General features: G+C 38.7%; 1 protein-coding gene across 2 annotated transcripts; it reads right to left on the minus strand.

The window, feature by feature from the left end:
• On the minus strand, nt 1-16,831 carry LOC144655697 (uncharacterized). Of its 2 annotated transcripts, none has more exons than XM_078516006.1 (4): nt 16,769-16,831; nt 9,966-10,026; nt 3,853-8,780; nt 1-1,156 (listed from the first exon to the last, which is right to left on the minus strand). In XM_078516006.1, the coding sequence occupies exon 3, from the start codon at nt 8,767-8,769 to the stop codon at nt 3,856-3,858; it is 4,914 nt and encodes a 1,637-aa protein (XP_078372132.1). In that variant the 5' UTR covers nt 8,770-8,780; nt 9,966-10,026; nt 16,769-16,831; the 3' UTR covers nt 1-1,156; nt 3,853-3,855. The 2 variants fall into 2 exon arrangements, with proteins under 2 accessions (XP_078372132.1, XP_078372123.1); XM_078515997.1 differs by having other exon boundaries at nt 1-1,159.
• Nucleotides 16,832-24,130: the final 7,299 nt, after the last annotated feature.

Raw genomic sequence — 24,130 nt, forward strand, 5'->3', positions numbered from 1 at the left:
TGGCTCAAATTTTACATTTATTCATTTAAAAAAAAAATGCCAAAGTAACAGTTTTAGTTCTTACAAGGTTTGAGGAGAAATGAAGACTTGTTAACTGTTTTATCAGCATATAAATCCCCCTCAATGATCTCCATACACGTCTTACTCCACCAGGATATGAAAATCTGTCAAGCGAGTCTCCTGGTGATGAGCGTCTAGATTCTTATTACCTCCATGTTTGATTTGTACTAAATTTTTGAGGAGAACTTACATGCTGATCACTGTTAAGCTGAAAAAGATCAAGTTTCCATCTATACAAAAAGTTAACTACATGACTTAGCTTTCCTTATGGTACTTAATGCGCGTGCGAAACTGTACAACTTCAACTAATAAAAGGCTCTTCCATTTTGACAGAAGGCGTAAAACTGAAATAACCTAATACTACACGAGTTTAATATGCGCTTTATAAAATATATAATTATGTTAATATATGTAACTAGTGAAGCGGGTGAACCTCTGCACCCATCCTACTAAGAACTTATATTTCCTATCATAAGTGTTGCTAAGGATCAAAGTCTTTCTGTTACACCGATAACAAATTTGACGGTAACATGCTGGTCCTATTTACAAATTTGATAGGAAGACTTGATAAGTGAAAAAATGTTTACTTAAGTAATTGTTTAAAAATTGTCTTTAGCATCATCTGCTGATACTTTGCTCAATTGGAAAACTGTTTTACATGCTTACTCAACGGGATATAATGTTCAGTTAAGTGCGTTCTGCATTCCACGGAAACGAAACAGCTGTTATCATTTTAAGTAACTCTAAGTTGGTTTCTTACTTTGTTTCTCAATTTTCTATCGTTTGTACAAATTTAGCCATAGCAAGCCTCTGATTGAGTTTTCAATGCGATTGTTCTAGGGCAAGCTCTACGCACTTCTAACTACATGACTAATTTAATGCACTGTGCAAAAATGTAGCGCAAAGAATATTCCTGATTATAACATTAATTGCTATCACAGACTTTTTGAGGCCATGCGTGCGCAAAAAAGAATATTAAGCTACACTTGTTTCATTAATTGAAGCTATCGTAAAAAAAACATTCTCAGTCAAGGTTAACAGGCCATGGCGTGTTTTTCTTCTCACTTCAGTGCTGAGCAGAACAAGTCTTTCTTTCCTGCTAAAAAAAATATATGACAAGATCATTAACCGTAGTCGATCTCATCCCACTTTTACGGCGAAGAGATTTGCTATTGTAAGTTACTACATTTTTAAAGCTAAAAAGGATCTTTTAACATAAAGGTTAAAAATCTTAAATAATTGATCAACAATCAAAATAGTAAGTTACTCTGTCTGTCTTAGATTTCTCGGACATACAGTTGACGTACCGTATTTATTCGAATAAGCGCCGCGGCGCTTATTCAATTTTTCGCGCCTCAAGTGCGGCGCTTTTTCGAGGGTGGCGCTTATTTAAATTTGGACGCCACAAAGAATATAATATTTTGCAGTTATCGAAAATAGCGTCTCCTGATTGTCAGTAGACACTTGCTAAAGAGAGACGTAGCGCTAGCTGTCCTGGCAAACTTCGCGGCCTTCACAACATTTACAGAACTATACGTATTGTAAGAATGTTGGATAGAAAACTAATGGGCGAGCAGTAAAACCATCACTGTGAACTGCAAAGCATCGCTCTTGATGAAAAGAAATATCCAAGTTTGTTTTAGAGTTGCTTTGCAGTGCAATTTTTTAGTTAAGGTATCAATGTACCCCAAAATTGACCATTTTAAAGAAAAATATATTTTGGTATTTTCGGGTAGATCTCATTAAGACCTTTCTATAAAAAAAAGAGCATGAAAAAAGATTGACTCTACACAAAGTTATGAGCGAAAAACTTTTCTTGCCATTAATTATTTGATATTGATAGCTGTCAACAGGTTGTCTAAAGAAGCGCAGCGATCTACCGTTGCGTGGTTATCACAATTCTTTCGAGGAGATGCTTTGGGTGTTTTGCGCTGGCAAAATGCATAGTTTTTCAGACGTGAATGAAGAACAATTTTTCCATTCCTTTCTCATGTTCAAAGAATGCTGCAACAACGGGAAAAGACTAAAGATTTGACAGATGCACTAGTAGATAGAGAGTCAGCGAATTAATTTTCGTCGCTTGAAGCGGTAACGCCACGACCCGGCATCACGACCAGTTGCTCGGCTTACTTTGGGACCTTTACGATGCTTGCGACTCCACGTTTTTGTTGTTTTAGATTTAACATTTCTAAAACTGTTGCACTGAGACGAAAATTGTTATAAAGCGAGCGGTAGAAATAAAATTGTGCAACAGACTGTTTCCGACCAGAAGCAACATTTGACACCGCTTTGAACAAGTTCTATTGTTAAAGTAAAATGAACCTTCATTCTATCGCTCAACGCGTGGTCATTTTCACACGTCTTGTGTAATTAATCTCATAAAAGCGGAAGTACGCCCCAAAATACATTTTCTTTCGTATCTCGTAAACAAATTTTCGAAGAGAGGGGCGCGCATTTTAAGTTCGTTTTCAATGGGGTTTCAACAATTTTCGCTGAAATTTGGCAAGAATGTTGCCCGACAATTGAGCAACAAAACTGTGTCGGCGAATTTTAACTTTTTTCCTCTTTCAAAAGTTATGGCTGTAAGAGCCTCTGTACTTTTGGAAATAACACGCTCTTTTTGGATAACATTAATATTTTTACTTAGAGTTAATATATCTCCGTAATCTACATTTCCTAAGCTTTCAGAAAATATATACCTTGCTGGGGTTTGCGTTAATTACCAGACGGTAAGGCAGCTCCAACGCATGATGGTCATTTGGGGTACACTGATACCTTAAGCGGAATTCCTTGAATAAGCGCCGCATCGAAACTGCGGCGCTTATTTTGGGGCAGCGCTTATTAACTTTTTTGTCCCAAATGCGGGGCTTATTCGAGGGCGGCGCTTATTCAGGAGCGGCGCTTATTCGAGTAAATACGGTAAGCATATGCATGACCCCTTGTTGACGTCGTGTACACCCTCTTAAAGTGTAACCAGTAGGTAAATTGAAACTTCATCCTGGGGAAGTCACGTTTGCCTAGAGTGGTGTAGACACGGCTAAACTCATAAACTTTGTTGCTACTTACATTTATTTTTAAAATCAAAACAGGGAACAGTACTTCCAAATTAAATTTTGCCCTGCAAGGTGCGGCTTATTAGATTTTCTTTTAACTTTGAAGTATGGTTCCCAGCGGAAGTTAGTGATGTAAACTCAACCTGTGTCGCTAATTTCCTGTAGTCTATTAATTAACAGTCGACCATGTACTACATTCATAAACTTACGCATTTTCTAATCAGAAGACACTAAAATAGAATGGAAGTACTTTATTGAGAATTAAGACTCGCTTGCAATTATTTGTTATCTGTCGAGACGAAAAACTAAAAAAAAAATGAGTTTGCAATTTGCTGGAGAAAACTTCCAATCAGTATGTGGAAATTGTGCCAAACGTTTGCACAGTGACGAAAGAAGAACATCCGTATTGACTGTAACTATTTAAACCAGAAGCCAATAACTGCAGCTTTTTGATAGTGCTTTTGTTTCGCATGTTCTGTTTTCTGTTATTCATCTTTTCAGTTCTCTAACACGTTCATTGGGTCGACTTATCATTACCGTTGAAACAAGCACCGCATTAATTCCTTTTAGAGTTCCGTCACACCATTTGTTTTTGTTTCGCCAAATAATCTCTCAAACGCTCGCTCGCACGGCTACTCTCGACCCAGGCATCAAAGTGAGCTATACCGGATATGGTTCAAACATTTTAAATAAACATCAAAATATCAAATGTTTCTTTAACTAAACATGTAAAACTTACTTTTTACTTTCCAAAATCAAAAGTCACGTTATCTCCAATCAGCATAAAAGGAGCCCACTGCCTCACATCAGGATAGCCATTGCCTCTCATCCACTTCATTGCCTCGTGAAGACATTCACTGGCACTTTCCCCACGAACAAGGTGCTCATAGAAACGTCTCATGAACTGCAATGTTGCACCGTCTTCTATGGCCCACAGTGACACCAACACTGAGCGTGCACCCGATCCTAAGAACGCCCGAGCGATTCCAACAACTCCCTCGGTTCTGATCTGCCCACTTCCACTGTGACAACAGCTAAGTACTACAAGTTTGGCTCGGAGTTTTGCTTCAGAAATGTCAGACATTATCAATACGTAGTCTTCTTCTTCTGGAATCCTATTACTAGTGCGATGAGGTGCAAGGGCAATTTCTCCTCTTTCGGCATCTCCATGCGCAGCGAAATGTATCAGACTCACTGAATGTATCCTCTGAAGTACCTCCTGTTTAGTTGCGTGCTCTCCTAACAGAGGTTGAACGTCCAGAAGCTCTCCAATCATCTCTGCTTCTTTTCTTGCATAAGGCAAAGGCGATATGTCACCAGGATATCCCTTGTAAAACACCCGACCAACCTTAGGATCACCCACTATCAGTACTCCAGTTTGACTGTGATAGTCTGCTGGACTGTCCTGAATGAGCTTGAGCGTTGTCAATGAAGGAATGATGCGGATCCTGAAAGTGTCGGATAAATATTTCCCACTTTCGTCAGGTAGCGCTGCAAATGGAACTTTGTACAGGGAACGATCAGGAACAATGATGATCTCGGATTCTTCAATCAAGTCGAGCACCGGGGCGATGATCATTTTGTAAAGCAAAGGCAAACTCGACTCGGGTTCTTGGTTCTCGTCATCCTCCTCTAAAAGACGGAAAGCTGAAAGTGTTCCTTGCGTTGGTGGCTCCTGTTCCGCCCTAATTTCATTTAACGATCGATCTTCACAATGCTCATTGGATAGAACACCAACACTTCTGAAATAATTCGCAAGAAAATCCTTCAAATTTTTAATTGGCCGGTGCTGACAAACGTTTGAATTAACTTCAACTCGTCGGAAGTGCACGACTCCGCTTGGTTTAATAACCCACAATAAAATAGTTTGAGAGGAATAAGAAATGTACAAACATGTACAGGCACGTTCTCTTCTCATAATCCTTTCGATGCCATACCATAATTGCGGATCAGCTGAAATTTGGTTTTCCAATGAGTAACGAGTCGCCATTAATTCTGCTAAGGCTCTGGCACGCCCGAGCTCTGAAACATAAAGAGCTTTCTTGGGATTACCAGAAGCACAAAAGAGTTCACTTAGCAGCCAGTAGGGGAACATGTTTTCGTCAATAAATGATATTTTGTACTGATCGTGGTCTTCGAGAAAGCCTCGCACAACTTCACACTTTTGAACACTTGATATAAGATAGCAAATTGCTTCCTGGATTTCACCTTCCAAAAACTTTACCTCTGCAAGAGAGCAAAGACATTTAAATTCGCTCGCAACGTCTCCAATCTCTTTGAATATTGTAAGTGCCTTCTTGTGGTAGTGTTCAGCCTTACGATATTCACCAAGAAGACAAACCACAGTCGCTAGAATTCCGTACAATCCCGCCTCTACTCTTCTGTTTCCAATTTCTTTTGCGATGGAAAGTGCTTTCTCAAGATACTCTTTAGCGTTGAAATGTTCCAGAAGGAATAAAAGGATACCCCCAAGATTTGCGTAAGCAGAAGCTTCTCCTTGTCCGTCACCAATTTCTTTGAAGATCGCAATTGCTCTCTCAGTATATTCTTTGGCCAGCAGATATTCTCCAAGAGATTCAAACACAGCTGCTAAATTACCCAAAGAAATTGCTTCGCCTTTTCTGTTTCCTATTTCTTTCATAATAACAAGTGTTTTTTCGTGGTACTCCTTAGCCTTCACATGTTCACCTAAACAATGGAACGTTGCTCCAAGGTTTGAGTAATTTACTGCTTCTCCTTTTCTGTCACCAATTAGAGTCCTGATTGAAAGGGCCTTCTCATCATATTCTATGGCCTTGGCATATCTACCAATGGCTCGAAATAGAGCTGCTAGGTTCCCATAATTCAATGCTTCGCCCACTCTGTCACCAATTTTGAGTCTGATGGCAAGTGCTTTCTCGTGATTTTCTTCCGCTTTCACATATTCATCTATACATTGAAAAACTGTTCCAAGGTTTCCGTACGATGAGGCTTCTCCACTTCTATCGCCGATTTCTTTTCTGATCTCAAGTGCTTTCTCGTGATGCGTTATAGCATTAAAATATTCACCAGTCGATTGAAACAAACTTCCCAGCTTTCCGTGCGATGCAGCTTCTCCTTCCCTGTCACCAATTTCTGTTCTTATCGCAAGTGCTTTCGCTGCATATTTTTTAGCCTTAACATATTCCCCAAGAGCTTGAAAGACATCTGATAGACCTCCATATGACGACGCTTCTCCTTTTCTGTCACCGATTTCTTTTGTAATCAGAAGGGCTTTCTCTAGATATTCTTCAGCCTTCGGATATTGACTACGAGATTGACACGTAGATGCTAGATTAACGTAATCTACTGCTTCTCCACTCCTATCACCAATCTCTTTTCTGATCGCAAGTGCTTTGTTCAAATATTCTTCAGCCTTACGAAAATCACTGATGGATAAAAACGCACATGCTAGGTTTCCAATTGATGAGGCTTCTCCTTTTCTGTCATTAATCTCTGTTCTGATCGCTAGTGCTTTCTCGTGATATTCCACAGACTTGAGATTTTCACCGAAAATTGCAAATACAGTTCCCAGGTTTCCGTAAGATGAGGCTTCTCCTCCTCTGTCACCAATTATTTTTCTGATCTCGAGAGCTTTCTCATGAAATTTTCTTGCCTCGGAATTTTCGCCAATAGATTGGAAAGTGGTCCCCAAGTTTCCATAACAATTAGCTTCTCCATATCTGTCACCTATCTCTATTTTAATCACGAGTGATTTCTGAAGATATTCCTTAGCCTTAGCGTATTCACCTCGACTTTGAAACACTGTTCCTAAATTCCCGTAAGCTGTTGCTTGCTCTTGTCTTTCAGCAATTTGTTTTGCGATCGCAAGTGATTTATTAAAATATTCTTCAGCCTTAAAATATTCACCGCGAGACTGACACACAATTCCAAGGTTTCCGTAATTCGATCCCTCTCCACGTCGATCACCAATTTCTAATCTGATCGCAAGTGATTTGTGCTGATATTCTTCAGCCTTGACATACTCACCACGAGATTGATACACAGTTCCTAAATTGCCATAATCTGAAGCTTCTCCACTCCTGTCACCTATTTCTAATTGAATCGCAAGTGCCTTATTGAAATACTTTTCAGCCTTTATATATTCGTTGAGAGATTTATACAAAATTCCTAAGTTTCCGTAATCCGATGCTTCTCCTTTTCTGTCACCAATTTCCTTTCGTATTGCCAGTGCTTTCTCGAGGTATTCCTTACCATTTACGTGATCACCGAAGTGTTGAAACACAATTCCTAGCCACGCCGTATTGGCAGCTTTTCCTCCTCTGTTACCAGTTTGTTTATTGATTTCAAGTGCTTTCTCGAAATATTCTTTAGCTTTGACATATTTACCAAGAGATGTATACATAGCTCCTAGGCGTTCGTAATTGGCTGCTTCACCTTGTCTATTACTTATTTTTAAACAGATCGCAAGTGCTTTCTCAAGGTATTCTTTAGCCTTACTATGGTCACTAAGAGACAGAAACACATTTCCGATGTTTCCGCAACTTGTTGCTTCGCCACGCTGGTCCCCAATTTGTGTATGGATCGCTAGTGCTTTTTCGTGATATTCTTTGGCTTTCACATATTCAGCAAGAGATTGACATGCAGTTCCCAGACTTTCGTAATCTGATGCTTGTCCTTCTCTGTCGCCAACTTGTAAATGGATCGCAAGGGCTTTCTCGAGATATTTTTTACCAGTGTCATATTCACCAAAAGATTGAACACATCCTCCAAGGTCCCCATAAACGTCTGCTTCTCCTTTTATGTCACCAAGCTGTGTCCAGATGGCAAGTGCTTTGTGAAAAAATTCTACAGCTTTGGCATATTCATCAAGATGGTTAAACACATTTCCAAGGTTTCTGTATTCTGTGGCTTCCCCTTTTTTGTCACCAATTTCTATTCTGATTGTAAGTGCTTTCTCAAGATATTCTGCAGCTTTGCGATATTCGCCAAGGGATTGAAAAACTGTTCCTAGGTTTCCGTAATCTAATGCTACTCCATCTTTGTCACCCATCTCTATTCTGATCGAAAGTGCCTTCTTGAGATATTGCTCAGCTTTCATATGCTCACCAAGATACGAAAAAATAGTTCCTAGGTTTCCATAGTCTGCTGCTTCTCCTCGTCGTTGGCCAGTTTCTACTCTAATCACAAGCGCTTTCTCGAAATATTGTTTTGCTTTGACATATTGACCAAGAGATCTGTAGACATTTCCTAGCTTTGCGTAACACCTTGCTTCTCCTTTCTTGTCACCAGTTTGTATCATCAGTTTGAGTGCGTTCGCGTACATTTCATTTGCTTTTAAATGTTTGGATTCCTTTTCGTATAGTGTTCCCAGTTTTATGCTCATTATATATTCACTAGCTCTATCACTACATTCACGAAGTATGCGAAGAAATATTATGCCATGCTGTATCACACTTCTGTCATCATTGATAAGACAGTACCCCCGTATTATCATTGAATAGATCTTCTTATAAAGATTATTGATTAATGTATCCTCTCCTTCGAGTGTTTTGTTGTCGAGGATCACGAGGCACTCCTTGCATAACTCAATGGCCTTTAGCACACGCGATGTGTTAAGAAGAAAACAGGCAACACGTGTGCTTATGCAGATGATGAATATCAACTCTGTGTTCATGATAAGGAATTCTGTTGAAATCACACAAATTGAAAGAAATTAGACTGAAGCCTGGTTATATCTTCTTGTACTGATCAACCTTTTGTCCGCTCTGACGTTCTGTATGTTATTGGGTTTTAATTTTCTATACTATTGTTGTTCCATAACGAATTGGCTTGATAAACATGTCAGTCTCCTCATATATAAAATCATTCCCATATTACCATACCCAAATTTGGAAACCACCAATCAGAAGTTAAAAATTCCTCGCTGTTATCTTACTGGCAATATGGAGTCACTGATTCGACATTCTTCGATAACAAGGAGAAAAAAAGAAAAAACTTCCAAATGATACTCAAGTCCTTCCATTATGAGAATTGGGTGTAATTCATATTCCACCCGGCCCGGTTTCGGAGACTTCTACTAACCACAATTTCTTTTTTAAAACTTTCCATGTGTTCCTTTGAGAAGGTGGGCTAGCCTGGTTACCGAGATCTCAGTTTTTGCAACCGACATCTTGGTAACCGAGCTGGAAATCTTTCCCATACGAACATCCAACCTGCGACGGAGAAAATGGCTGCACCTCCGCAAAAAGGCGCCTTCATGACGTAATTTGCATCGTCTGCCGTATTTTGCAGCAGTAAATCTACAAGAGATGAGAAAGCTGTGATATCCGTGAATGATAAAACTTAACATGACGCCTTTTTTTGTTTTCTTTCTTGAATTTCGTGCCTAAACTCGTCCCGCTAGTTTTTTTTCATATCGGTGATCGGACTAAAATTTCCCTTACGAACAGAAAACAAGTTTTCATGGTTTCAAGAAAATATCTTTCTCCCTCATCACGTTACCTCTTAGATGATTAAATGTTATGAACTTATCGGAAGAAATTTCGCGTTGCCCTTCCTTGTTTCTTAGACTCATTTCCATCTCTTTTACAGGTTCTGTTTGTTGTTGTTTTTGTTGTTGTTGTTGATGTTGTTGTTGTTGCCGAGATGATGCTGTCATTATTAAACACTGCGTTGATTTAAAAAAAATCATATCTTTTTAAACTGACTCAGCTGAGACCACTACTAAATGCGAACAGATATTGAGATCGGAAACAGATCATCGCAAGTGTTAACAGTATACACATTTTCCTCTCCAAGACAATTAAAAAACTAAAATTCCTCGTGGCAAACTCGAGATAATAATTAAAGTCAAAATGCATTTATACTCACCGCTATTGTTGAATAGCAACAATTACAGCAAAAGCAATATGCGTCAATAACAGGGGCTTTCCTATAAAATATAAAGAACAAAGTGAAAATCACCATTTCCATATGGCTACCTTCACAGTCACTTTCAGCTTAGTGGCACGCGCATGGCTGGTCGCGTGACACGGGGATATATGTGGGGACTTTTCTGTATTCTCGTGTAAGAGATCTTCTTGCCTTCTTGAGAGACAATCTCGTTCCCAGAGCCTACGTTCCCCTTGACCTACGGACGGGAAATTCAACGGCTCTGGACGAATCCAAACCAAAACCAGGAAATCCTGGTTCCGGTTTGATTGTGCGCGTGCACCGGAGAATGTATTCTCACGATGACTCTATTGCGCACGCTCCACATACCAGAGACAAAAAATGGCTCTTGCAACGATTACTAGCAGTAGGATTTTGTTGAAAATTTCAGCAAAAATTAATGTTACAGCTTTAGCTCGTGTAAAGCCCCAGTAAAGTCAAAATCAGCAAGGTAGTTCTTAATGTATATTAAATTTTAACCACTGAATAATTAAAAAATTCATTCGACCGTTAATTCATTCACCAGAGACGAGACATGTCTGCGGTTTTATGCAAATTCAGGTCATGTCATGTAATTGTAATTAGTGCTGTTTTGGGATCATTCTCTGTTGTTGAACATCGTTATACATTTAACATGCTTATTTAAGTGAAAAAGAATTGCTCCGAGACTGTTGATGTCGTCTCCAAACAGAAGTACATCCAAAAACTGCACATTTTACGATTGCGTGCACAATCTTTGATTTGCATAAAGCACAGACCTTCAATTCCCCAGGGGCCATGACAACCATCCCGACGCACGTTCAAATTTTGGCTCGTTGCAGATCGACAAATCAGAAGTGTTTTCAGTCAAGGAGCTCTGAGGTCGATAATGTGGTGAAACGAACAAGTTTCTTAACAGCCAATCAGATTCAGACGCCTTTGTGGCTGTTCAGAATAGCCCAGAGGTCCCGATCCCTGGCGCAGACCAGAAGGATCGCGTCCTCTGGGGACGAGATTGCTTGTGAGACCACATTAAAATTCCTGATGTAACATTCCTGAAATTCAGTGACACCCCCAATCGGGGCTTTTTAACTGGTATTTTGTAAAATACAGACCACGGTTCTTACAATTACATTCTGTCCTCTGTACTGTGACAAGATTATATCCTGTGTGAAAAAGTTGTTTTAGAAACCCTTTCGATTGAATTGATATATATTGCAAAAACGAGGGTCTTACATATGGGCATTAATCAAGTATAACTCATCAAAAAAAGGCAAGGCATAGAAAATACATCCGGGCAGTAACAAAAGACAAACACAAAGTATAGTATGGCCGAACATCTATCTTTTGTTATTATTCAACAGGTGCGCGCGCTGCCCATATATGATCAAAATGTTAACGATATCTGTCATCCGTACATAGAGATTACTTCATGGAAAATGTGCGCGTACGATTTTTAATCACGAGTTGAGTAGTGTCAGAAAACGAACGAGTGAGCGTAGCGAACGAGTGAGTTTTCTGATACGTATCAACGAGTGAATAAAAATCGTACAAAGCATTTTCCATGCTGTAATATGTTTATTTCATAGGTACTGAGATTTTCTTTTCCGTGCTACTGAGTAGACAAATTTATTTGCACAAATAAATGACACTGTAAAACCATTCAAGTGCTCAACAACTGAGTAAATCAAAGATCTGCAGCATTCAAAATTTTTAAGTTAAGTCAAATGTCTGTTAATGAAGGAAGCCATGCAAAACTACGACTTTGAAATATCTGACCTGACAATTTTGTTGAATTAAATGAGAGCATTGGAGCTTTATACAAATCAACCTTTGCTGAAAACAAATTTTAAAAAACCGTCCGATTAGCTCTTTTTTTTTAAACAGGGTATATCCTTTAAATACATGCTTGTGAGAGGAAAAATATAATTTGAAGGCGCTAATGCGACGCCGGCGACCACAAGGCACATGGGGAGTCCATGTTTTGCTGCTTACTTGTTTTGAAATGCATGTGTACAATGCAATGAATGCCTACAAGCTTCATAAAGTATGCTGGGTGCATGGATCTTCATAATTGTGAACTGGAAATGAGTAGGGTTGGTTAAGTGGTTTGTTGTTGGGTTTCAAGTATTTGTGAATCTGCAAAGATAGCCAACAGGTAGTAGTATGTTTTACTTCTGCTCACTCCAAAGAGTTAACCTGTGCGTATAACCTTTTCCTTTTACTTCAGAAGGGTACATCTCTAAAATACCTATACAGTACTCCCATTCTAGAACAGAGTATCCAATATTTAAGACATTTGCTGGAACGGGGTGTAATATTTCAATGGCCCAGAAATTGGGCCATTGAAATAAACTAGATTTCTAGACTAGGGTATTAAAAATTGGGCTATTCTAGAAATACGGATTCATATTGAAGACCTTGGTAACACATACATTCCCACCACCTGCCTAAGAACCCCCCCCCCCCCCCTCCCTGATTAGTTTCTTGACAACAGTAGGTAGGGCAGTTTAACAAAGCAGGTGGGCTAGTGATGCATAAAAGGATTGTGCTACGTATTGATGCTTGTGACAGTGGTCACGATAAAAATTTCACATTCTATGTCCAGCCTCTCCCATAACTTTTCTTATGGTTGAACAACAACAAGAAACAGCTTGTGCGAACAACATCAACTTGCGATGAATAAAATAACATACATTTATTTATAAATAAAATTACATCCAAGTGCGAATGAGAGCATACTTAGTTATTTATCTTTAATTATAAACCTTGTCTTTGTCCCCTTTGATTGCAAGAAAAACTAAATTATATAATAACAACAACACTGAGGATGACAAAGTCAGTATATTAAGTTCTTTATCATCATTGACTCAATTTCTGTCCTCTTTGATCCCAAAAATGCTTGTGGTCACCAACAGCAATAGAATAACATTCCAAGGAATAGAGCAGTCTTGTTAGGATCATAAAACACACAGTTTTTACCTTAATTGGCATTTTTGAATTTTAGCAACAGCAACAGTAAGGATGACAAAGTATATTTACTTCATCTTCATTGGCCTAATTTGTTTTCCTCTATGAAAATCTCAAAATAAGATTTGTTTAAATAAGAAGAGTGTTGGGACTATTAATTAATTTCCTGGACATCTTATTTGACTTTGTTTCGAGATTATATCCCTTGACTTTTCTAAGTGACTGAAACATGCCATCCAGTTTTCATCTGCAATAATAATGGGAGAAAAAAATATTGCAATTGATTGTGCAGAGTTGATTCTCAAACTATGAAAACGAAGAACTGCTTGAATTATAATTTAAATTCTATCCGCCCAAGTTCCTTGCCTTGACATATTACTCAAATATTAAAGCTTGCCAAGAATGTTCAGTATTGCTTTCTATAAACATTTTAGAACTACTCAAATCCAAGACTTCGACTTCGCATGTCCCTGTCATTGGCAAATCAATAAGCAAACCTTACGAGCAATGAAGTACAACTTGGACTTAATACTTCATAACGTCTATAAATGAAATAATGTGACTGATACCCATTTATAAAGAGGTTTTATTTCGTATTTAGATGCGGTATTGTTTCACAGTTTGAAAGCGGTTTGTCTAGCGGTCAGTACAAAATGCAGACTGTAGATTGCAGACTGCAGACTGCAGACCGGGTACAAAATGCAGACTATATAGCGCTAGGTACAAAATGCAGACTGTTGATTGCCGACTGCAGACTGCAGACTGCAGACCGGGTACAAAATGTAGACTGATATTTTAAACTGTTTTTTGGAGATCTCGTGGAATATGACATCGGAAAAGCAATTTGGTGCAACCGGTAAGTTATAAAATGAAATGATATCAATTGTATTACACGAAAAAAAAAAAAATTAAAATGTCAGTCTGCATTTTGTACCCAGTCTGCAGTCTTAAATCAGCATTTTGTACCCGGTCTGCAGTTTGCAATCTGCAATCTACAGTCTGCATTTTGTACAGACCGGTTTGTCTAGCAATTGATTGCAGCGCGACCGTCAAGGCAGATCGAAGCCGATCGAACTGGGAATTCTATTAAGGTTTCAGTTTGACTGTTGGCCGCTAGATTGATATTTGCGCTGTATGCCTTAGAGCTCAGCTGTTTAAAACCACAAGAAAACAATTGTTACTCACCCAAAAGTCCAAACGGACGGCAAAGGACGGCAAAACAGCTGGAGACAGAATCCCTTATCAAAAATGGCCGTCATGCAGAGAACGTGGATCCAGCATGCATTGCGAGCCAGACTGAATTTAATTTCCGGTTAAGCAATTTAATTTCAGTTTAATTTCCGTCCACGCAATTTAATGTTCACAAACGCCACCACACACAATAAATTATTCTACGAATAAGTTAAAAAAAGGATAAATCCTTTAAAAACATACTTGTGAGAGGACAAAATATAATTTGAAAGCGCTAATGCTACACCGGTGACCACAAGGCACATGGGGAGTCTGTGCAGACCTGTCTTTTACTTTATTTTCTTGTTTATGAACTGGGATTTTGACCAAAATTAGCCTGGGAACTGGGATTTGAAGCCTGGGAACTGGGATTTGGACCAACATTGGGCTGGGAACTGGGATTTTGCCCCTGAATAGGGTTAATTTCCGTGTTTTTTTTTTCAGGTTTTTTGTTCGGCTTAGTTTATTATTATGTATTTTTCGTACAACTGAGATTCTCAGTGTCGTGTCATGTACGCAATGGCTGATTGTCGTTCTTGTAACCTTAAAGTTTCATATTTTTGGTTTGTAAATTAGTTCTTGTTTTCTGGATAGCGGTACAGATCTTAGATCCGCCATCTTGGATTTCGCCAATTTCTTAGAAAGTCAGAAAATAAAGGAAAGTGGTCAGAATCAAGCCAGAATCTTTATGGATTGCAACATTATATAAACTTTACAACTTTGTTGAAAGAATTAAAAACAAGAAACATGTCAAAAATGGCGACATTTGGCCACACATGACATGCCTACAAGCGTGTACTCAAGCATCTTAGGGCGCATAGCCAGATTAAGCCAGTCATTACCAGTTGAGGATCAGACAACTTTGTTTAATCACTAACCGAGATTTTAAATAATGAGATTGTGGACGTTATGAAGAGTTTTTTTTTTTTTGCTTTTTTCTAGGTATAAGCAATGTTTATTGTTTGTGCGACGAGCGTGGTCAGGTAACAGAGAGAAGATCAGTAGAGTAAGATATAGAGAATGTTTTCGTTTAACTATAAATAGACGCGGCTAGACTGGGTTGTATTGTTTTTAGCTTTGTCTGTTTCTTGTCTTTGCGGTAAAGTTCTGTATGCTTTTAGCAACAACTACGACGTTCCAATCGTTGCTGGCTAGCCTCATAGGAGACTGCTCTTTGTATAGAAGATCTCTGTTTGAGCGGTTCTTCCATTTAGCCCTTTGATTTTCTGAAGTTCATTCTTTTTCTTTCTTGCTTTGCTTGAGCTGTTTGATAGTTACCTTTGCTGCCTTTTACTTAATGGAACAATAGAGTTGATGATCCTAGGTGTAATTGGGTTTTAGCCCTAATCAGGCTCATTTCATACCGACCAGCGCTAAAAATATCCTAACGCCCAAAAATGTGCACACTATTACTATCACTGTATAATAATTTTAGACAGAATTCAGAAAAGAAATTACAGTAAGCGATTCTTGGACACTGCTGTCAAGCAGCCGAAAAGCAATAGAAAGGCGCGTAAACCGATCAGTTTCAAAAAAGCTCCAAATATGTGTAATGAGATAGCCCAAAGAACCTTTGATTTTCTTTTTCGCGTGACTTGTCTTATTTCGCGTGACCAGCTCAATTCTGGCGTTTCGCAGCCGATCATTCCGAACGCAATAAATTTTGAACTGCAACAAGGGAGGGTTAACCACTTACTGTGGCGACTTCCTCAGTTCAAACAACTTGAAAGCAAAATTTCGAAATTAAAGAACTTCTTTTAAACACATTTTAAGTTATGGAAAGCAACACACGTCTTCACGAATTGAAAATAATCTCTAGCACCCAAGAGAGCTTTTCAGACAAAGGTCTTCGTGCTGACAAGGCGACGAAACAAAATAAACTAAAAATGAAATATAATAAAATGCAACCGTTCCAGGGTGTTACAGTTGAAATGAATTTTGAGAGAAACTTACCGTGTTTTGTGTCATGTATAGTAATCTAAAATTAAACCGAAAGCGATAGGCGGAAATATCGTGTTTATTTCCCTGCAAAACAAAGACTGTTATAATTGAAAATAAAACCTTCATAAACGTACCCACACCGCGGCTCAAACTAATGGCGTTAATGCCCGAAAAATAATTATAACCTATTCCTATCGTCTATAAACCAGTGAAGTGTGTTTAATCCCTTGCTGTTTTCAGTTGTTACCGACAAGTTCGTGCAGCTGCCAAGCTTTTAACTTATTTGCATATTCATTTCTGTTCCTAGTGAATACAACTCGTTGTCTGTTTTAACTCTCTAGCTATGCCTAGTTCAAGACACAATAGGCCTTGAAATTACAATTTGTTTTCATTTGACAAAGTTTTCTGTACGACTTTTACGTCTTTCGTATGTTCTTGGTAGCAGATAAAACAAGATGACTAAATCAAACACCGCTTCAGCTCAAATCCTCACAAATGAAAACAAATGATGCAGTTTGTTCGCGTCACTTTTTAATTTAATATAATTTTCCCTTTTCGAAGCTGGCAAAGCGAAAAACATAGGGCTCACGACAAAGACCATGCTAGGGTTAAGTTAAGCTTACCTTGGCGATCTCCGTTTCGTAAAACTGATTTTGATAGAACGAAACAATCAGAGCCTTCTCGACACTCCAAAGAATTAGTCGAAGATTTTATGTCACGCACGAGTACCCATTGCTAGCCTCATCGGAGTGGGGTGGGGGGAATGGTCGAAATGCGTGGACAATGACCGTTCGCAGCTTGGTTCATGAGCTATAGGAAAAGTGGAGTTTTTTCTAAATTAAAAGCCAATATCTTACCACTAAAGACTTTTCTTTACTTCTTTCGTTGTTCGATCACAATTCATGGGTAACCAGGCTTTTATTCGACCGAAAAGACCTGGATGCTAACCTAATTTGCATTTGGATTGCCCCTGGCCACTCCCCCCGCCAAAAAGCACCATTTCATGCCTTTGGGGGTAGGTATTCCTCCATGTGGACCACTAAACTAATTTGCATTTGGGACTATGTGTATAATACCATGGGTAGGAAGATAATCCCTTCTTTCGTGTGAAGCTCGTAAGATCCAAAGGTGGCCATTTTCCTTATAAGGAATGTAAAGGTGGCCCACCTGGGGGTTATACAAAGGAAACCATTCATTCACACAGGGAGTGGGATGAGGTGAACATGGGTTTACCCGGAGTCGTTGGAGTCTTGCTTAAATAAATGGTTGAATTTTGCGACTATGAATTGGAGTTAAGAACTATTAACATCAGCTTTGAAGTAAATTGAAATAATACGGGCTCGCCCGCTCTTACTACTTTTCTTTATTTTATTACTGTCATAATCTGACGTTCCAATGTTGAGAGAAGTAGTGAGTGGAGAAAATAAAGTTTTATCGGCTACATTCCAGAAACAGTAGTGGATTCTCCGAAGATAATAAATTGCACGCCGCATGTAAATAATTGTATTACATATACGAGTCGAAAACATTAAACAAAGAAGCGCTCTTACAAGCTTAAATTCGTCAAACTGAAAAACCTGCATAAAAACTAACTCACACTATGCGGAAATTTTTCTTATTGATTTTATTTCAAAAACTCATTCGTAAAAGCCGATTTTTCGAAGCTTAAATATTCACAACAACAATTAGTGAATAGATTTGAATATTCATATTTGTAAGTTGTGACCACACAAACACACGCATAGAGTTCAACGCCCGTGTTTTCCCGTTCATGCTGTACCAGTAAAAAGTCACTCGTTGCTTGTTTAGGCAATTTAAGACAACTCCAGCTTACTCCATAGCGAAAGCCTGCAAAAATAACGACAACGACCACAAAACTATCCGAATTTTACATTTTTTTTCCACCGTTGAGTTGCGAACACCTCCAAAATAAACCAAAATTCATTTCCGGTTGCCAAACCTTTCTTTGTCCATGTTGGGAAAGGCTCAAGTTTGTCGTCTTTTTCATGCCTCACTAGGGGATTGAGAGTGCTCTTTGATCTTACGAGCTCAACACGAAATTAAAAAACAATACCCATTGTTTGTTCGGTTTAGTGATTGGCCAAAAACCAAAATCTCCTAGCAACAGTAAAAGGTTTTCCTACCCAGTGTTTTTATTATTCGCCGTAACACCAAATGCAAATTAGTTTGGCATCCAGGACTTCTCGGTTGAATAAAAGCCTGGCTACCCATGTGTTGCGATCGAACAACCAAAGTAGTAAACAGAGTGGTAAAAAGACTTTAGTGGTAAGATATTGGCTTTTAATTTGGAAAAAACTCCACTTATCCTATAGCTCATGCTTGGTTTCATAATTCTGTGTTCAAACACTGGAGAACTCTGTTTCCGGATAATTTGCTCTGGAAGCCAATTGGAATGGTCTCGAGTAGATTAAAGGAGCTACGTCACGGAACACGCATCCTTGGCAAGTTTTTTCAAGTTTGTCATTAGTTCGTAACAGAATGAACTTCTGAGAGTGATAAATGATCGTCGCAGTGAGTTTCCAATTTAAGCAATTGGAATAAAGAAGCCTGAAAAAAAATTCAGGGCTTCAACGGGATCCCGTTGAAGCCCTGATTTTTTTTTTTTTTTTTTTTCTAGGCTTCTTTATTCCAATTGCTTAAATTGGAAACTCACTGCGACGATCATTTATCACTCTCATATACATCCGCAGTTCATATATGAATCATTTCATATACATTACATCAGAATGAACTTCTGTTCGTAATCCGTCTTAATCTTTGTCAGTAGAAACCATTCCTATTTATTTTCGGGTTTTTATTACTCCCTTGTAATAGATAATAATAATAATAATAATAATAATAATAATAATAATAATAATAATAATAATTGTTTATTTGCATTCCAACAATATTGGCTTTTCTATGCAAACTGAATTAAAAACTAAGATATAAGACTAAGATATAAATAAAACTATGATAAAAAGTTATGATATAATGTATAATAATTTACTAACAATGTTAAAAAATCTAAAAGTTAAGCTATAGTAAAAATACAATATATATGGGTTATTGGCCAAGCGTGAGGTCAAGATGGCAGGATATTGGCCAAGTTCTTTTTTTGCGTGTTTATGGACCGAGACGAAGTCGAGGTCCATAAACACGCAAAAAAAGAACTTGGCCAATATCCTGCCATCTTGACCGAACAAGCTTGGTCAATAAAGGATTTATTATATGACTTTTTTCGAGTACTGAAAAGGAAGCCAGTTGCATGCACATTCAATGGCGCACGCTAAAATCATTTCATTCGTTTAAAAGTTTAATGACTGACTGTCAAATTCTTGAATGAATCGAGACGAAGTAAAACGACGCGACAACAGCAAAATTCACCTCTTTTTAATCCTCAAAAGGATACTAAAATTGCAAATCGACGTTGAGTTTGAAGCCTTAAAACAAGAATGTCCATTCTATCTAACCGCTTTTGATTATACGTTTTGCAGAGTATTTGCTCGCTTCTGGCGCTTTTATAGCGGTACAACAACCTGCCGACACGGTGACACGAGCTGAATATTGAAATTGTGATTGTTGAAAGCGTTTGGGACTTCCCTCCGCCGCGAAAACAGAAAGCCTGATCGCAGGTTACTTATAAATTCACGGGAAGAGCTTGAACTTTCCTACATCACGGCCTTATTCGACGTGAGCGTTAGAGGCTTCGGTGAGAAGATGTTTTAAAAGCTTACAGTGCCTGAATGGTTCGCCGTGCCGACCGCTTTCTCTCCATCAAGATTTCAATCAAGATTTACACAAACGACAAGTTTGCCGAATTGTTAATTCTTCAGGTATGTCACTTACTTCTCTCCCTTTTCCGCCGAAAAAAACCGATATCATGTCTTCAAGTCGCTTTGCGTTTTAATTTTTGTATTTAAGCTAATAGCTGGTTGTTGTGGCAAATAAAATTCACGAAACTCGTTAACATTTGCTGTTAAATTAGTTTGTTCTCGTTCGCTTCAAGACCTATTACTTTGTAATTGGACTCTCTTTCGCTAGAAACAGCCAGAAAATATTTGTTTTGTTTCGGTAAATGGTTTCATAGCTCAAGTTTACGACGGAAAAACTTTTTGTAGTAGCGTCGACGGAACTGAAAAGTTTTTTCGCTTGCGGGAACACAGCGGGCGATCCCGAGCGGTCAAGATGGCTCCATCTTGACCGCTCGGGTAGCCAATCAGAGCACGGGATTCGTTTCATTTTGACCGCTCACGGAGCTAGTCATATGATAAGTTAAGATAACATGAAAAGAAAATGGTGAGATGAAAGAAATTATAATAAGTTGTCTGCGGCTCTCTTAAAATAAGCTTTAGAGAGGCGGTTAAACTCGTTGTTTTTCTATGTTAGAAAACTATTATTTTGAGGTTTCCTTCAATTTGCAAGTTATCTGAAAAATGACTTTAAATATTGTGACACTGCTCTTTTAAATCCCCAGCAGTCATGACTTGTTACAGAATTTCGCTGGAAGACCTGCGGGGCGAGGGGTGGCACATAGACAAAGGAAAATAAATGGCACGCGATGCATACAGAAGCGATGGCGTTTCACAAGGGGTCTTACATAATTTTGAGAAAAAGTAGCTGACACCTCGTGTGTGAAAAACTGTTATCCAACTGCAGCTTACATTTTCTAAACATAAGAAGCTTGTTAGTGATTGTATAGCTGTTATGAATTCACAGACCAAGGATGCAAATAATACATTTGCTTCGTAGATTTTCCCAATTGAACAAAAGTAATATTTTATTTTATATTTTTATACTTTTTTTAGATTTCCCTATGTTGTCTCAACAAATATTGTGTTATACTGTAGTGTTATATCACGGATAAACGACATACGATACGCGCGAGCAAGCTTTGAAGCTGCGAGAAAGGTCAAACGGTCTCTTGCTCACAGTGTCCCTTTGTATTATAAGAATTAGAAATTTCTGTCAACTAAATCTAATAGACCCCATCATATATAATTAGTCTCTTTCGTTTATACATTGTAGTGTTCCATTCTAACTGCACGGAAGTATTTTGCTTTTGTGTTTACGCGGCGATTTCTTGTTAAGTTAAACTTGATTTTCTGTTCGATCGGGCCAAACAGACAAAACGAACCGATCGTTCGATGGCATATAAGCGATGTCACGCCATCGCTTAAAAAAACAGCTGCTGCAACAGGCCCAATTCAAATAGCAGCGAGTTTTGGTGTTTCTTTAATTTGGAACGATATATAATCAAAATAAATTTACAATGTACATAAAAATTTCACTTTCTAAGCATCCCAAATTCCCAATGCCTAGTTTGCTATAATTTTTTTTTGAAACTAATTTCCGTTCGCTTACATTAGGGCGTTAGGAGGGAGGGCGTCGAAACGAGCGCGTTCGAGCGGAAAAGCCTTGATGCAGAAGCCTGGGTACCAGTAATAAATGTTTGAGGGTTTTCCCTATCTCTGGCCAATATAGCGAACGCCGATTTCGAGATAAAAATTACATGCCCATAGACATAACAGACGATTTTCAAGAAAAATCATTAACAGAAGCATCTGAGGAGATGGAGGGTGAAGATGCGAGGTTTAAACATGTGGAGAATGAAGTATTCTTAAAACGAGTTGTCGCGGATAGCGGACAGCGACTGCAATATTGAGAGTGTAATCATTGCGGGAAAAATTTTATCTTCTTTGAACGGTCAACAAGCAAAGGTAATGCCGTTTCTATCTACCTATGACATGTCAAAGGTTTACACAGGTCGCAAATTTGCAAACCTGTGAACAGGGCGCTATTAAAAAGGTCCTGTGAAAATTTGTAACCTATTTACCGTATTTATTCGATTAAGCACCCTGGGCGTTTATTAAATTTTTGGACCTTGAGAGTGGGCGCTTATTCTAGGTGAGCGCTTATTCGAAGCTGGGTGCTTATAAAATGTTTCACCATTTCTCGCTAGTAGTAAGGTAATTTAACAACAAAGAAATGAATAATAAAACGTGAAGATGCACCAAAGCAGAATTTTAACTGTTTATTGAATGTTTCGGGGAAGTCTCTTAGTAGTACTTAGTCAATTTCAATCTCAATTTCAATAATAATCAAAGTACTTCTCTTGTACACTTCAGTATATTTGGAAGAAGGGTAGGGGTAAGCGCTTATTCGAGGCTGGGCGCTTATTAACTTTTCCTACCTTCAGGGGGCGCTTATTCGAGATGGGCGCTTATTCGAGGTTGGGCGCTTAATCGAATAAATACGGTACTCGATCATGCTGAAGTTCTGGCATGTTAACTCGTAAGTTTGCATTCTTTTTATTACGATCGATCACTTCAGAAATTCTTATGCACAACATTGATATATATTTCTATTTCTAAATCTTAAATCTATTTCGAAATCGCGAAATCCCTCGATGTTGTTGACAAGCTTTATGTTAACAGCCATGTCATTATGAGATCTTCCGAACGCCGTTGTGAAGCTGTCACGTCAGAGAACTAAAAAACATAAAGGATTACAAAAGATCATTATACAAATTTGCATACACAGTTTAAACGAATAAAGGTGCCTTTCAATAGGTATTTCAGGCGTTTATTATCATTTTCTTTTGACTGGTATGCTAAAATACGACATTCGCACCGGATTGCTCGACTGCCTGTTTTCGACACTAAACTTATATTACAAGAGAAAAAGCACAGACACGAAGAAGATCTAATGTAAACTATGGGCTAGTTATTGTCTTTTTATCCATTACAACAGTACCAGATATAGAATTTGTTTATGCATTGCATCGATATGGTGATATAAAGCAATAAATATGAACTTGCCTTCAGCTGTCAGCCGCCATTTTCCTTAGCCAAACAGCGAGCCAGGGGGGGGGGGGGGGAACTCCCTTTGTTACACGACTAAAAAAGGGGTCATAGCGGTGGTGCCGGGCAACCGAATGTGCGAGTAGCTATCGAATGGTCGCTAAGGGCACAGTGAATAGCTTGACAAAGTCATTGTCTAGTTGGCATGTCTTGGTCTTGATCGTGCACAAAACACAAAGGCATTTGCATTTTGTTTGTTCTTTTGAAGTTTGCCTGACATCACAACAACAAACAGTGATAACGGTGTCCAGTCTGGCATAAGTAGGGCTTGCGAAATATACCAATTAAAAATAACTCCAATGATTCTGAAATGATTTGTCATTTTTTGGTTGTTAAATGTCAACCGTGTCCAATTTTTCGGTTGGTATTCCACGCCATCAAAACATTCTCCATGACATGAAACATCGGGTAAGAAATCAGTGGCGTGAAACAGCAAACGCAAACACCACCACTATTCGCATTTTACACGCATGCAGACATTGATATTTAATCTTTATTTTGAGTGACGTCTTTCTTAGCAACGGCTTGATTGATATAGACTCGCACCGTTTCCAGGCACTGCTATGTCTCCAAAGAAAAGTGCCGACTTTCTCTCCCCCCCCCCCCCTGCAGCGAGCCAAAAGCCGAATAGAGGACTAGTAACAGTGCCTCTCCGCATCAAGGCTGTAGCAGAGAGCTTGTATGCCCGTTTCACCGCCCTCTGGCGCCCTGGCTTACATTACAGCAGAGCGGAAGAAGAGAGGGCGTAGAATGCGCTGATCGGAGCGGACACTCCATGATGCAGAAGATTTGTTAGGTTTTACCCGGACCGCTTTCCAATCTCGATAAATTACCTAACATCACCTCAACTTGACCGATAATTTTGCATTCAAATATAATATTAGCAGAAAAAACAGGGAAAACGAAATCTGACGTCAAGTGAAAAAGGAGGAAGTTGTTGCCGTGTTGTCAAAAATAGCGACCTTCAGATTGGACTACGAGTACGAGATTGAGTACGAGTACGAGTTTTCAAACTTAATTCGTGTGCTTCCTATAATCACTTATCACACCAATCTTATCCTTAACGTTTATTTATGTGTTAATCAGCAAAAGGGAAGAGTTACAGCTTGGGGGAGATGATTG

This window comes from Oculina patagonica, chromosome 1 (assembly GCF_052425735.1).
Source record: "Oculina patagonica isolate OP01 chromosome 1, crgOcupat, whole genome shotgun sequence".
Classification (NCBI taxonomy): domain Eukaryota; kingdom Metazoa; phylum Cnidaria; class Anthozoa; order Scleractinia; family Oculinidae; genus Oculina; species Oculina patagonica.

Bases quoted from the DNA above. Each gene is read 5' to 3' on its own strand.
- LOC144655697 (XM_078516006.1), bottom strand. From the start codon at position 8,769: ATGAACACAGAGTTGATATTCATCATCTGCATAAGCACACGTGTTGCC.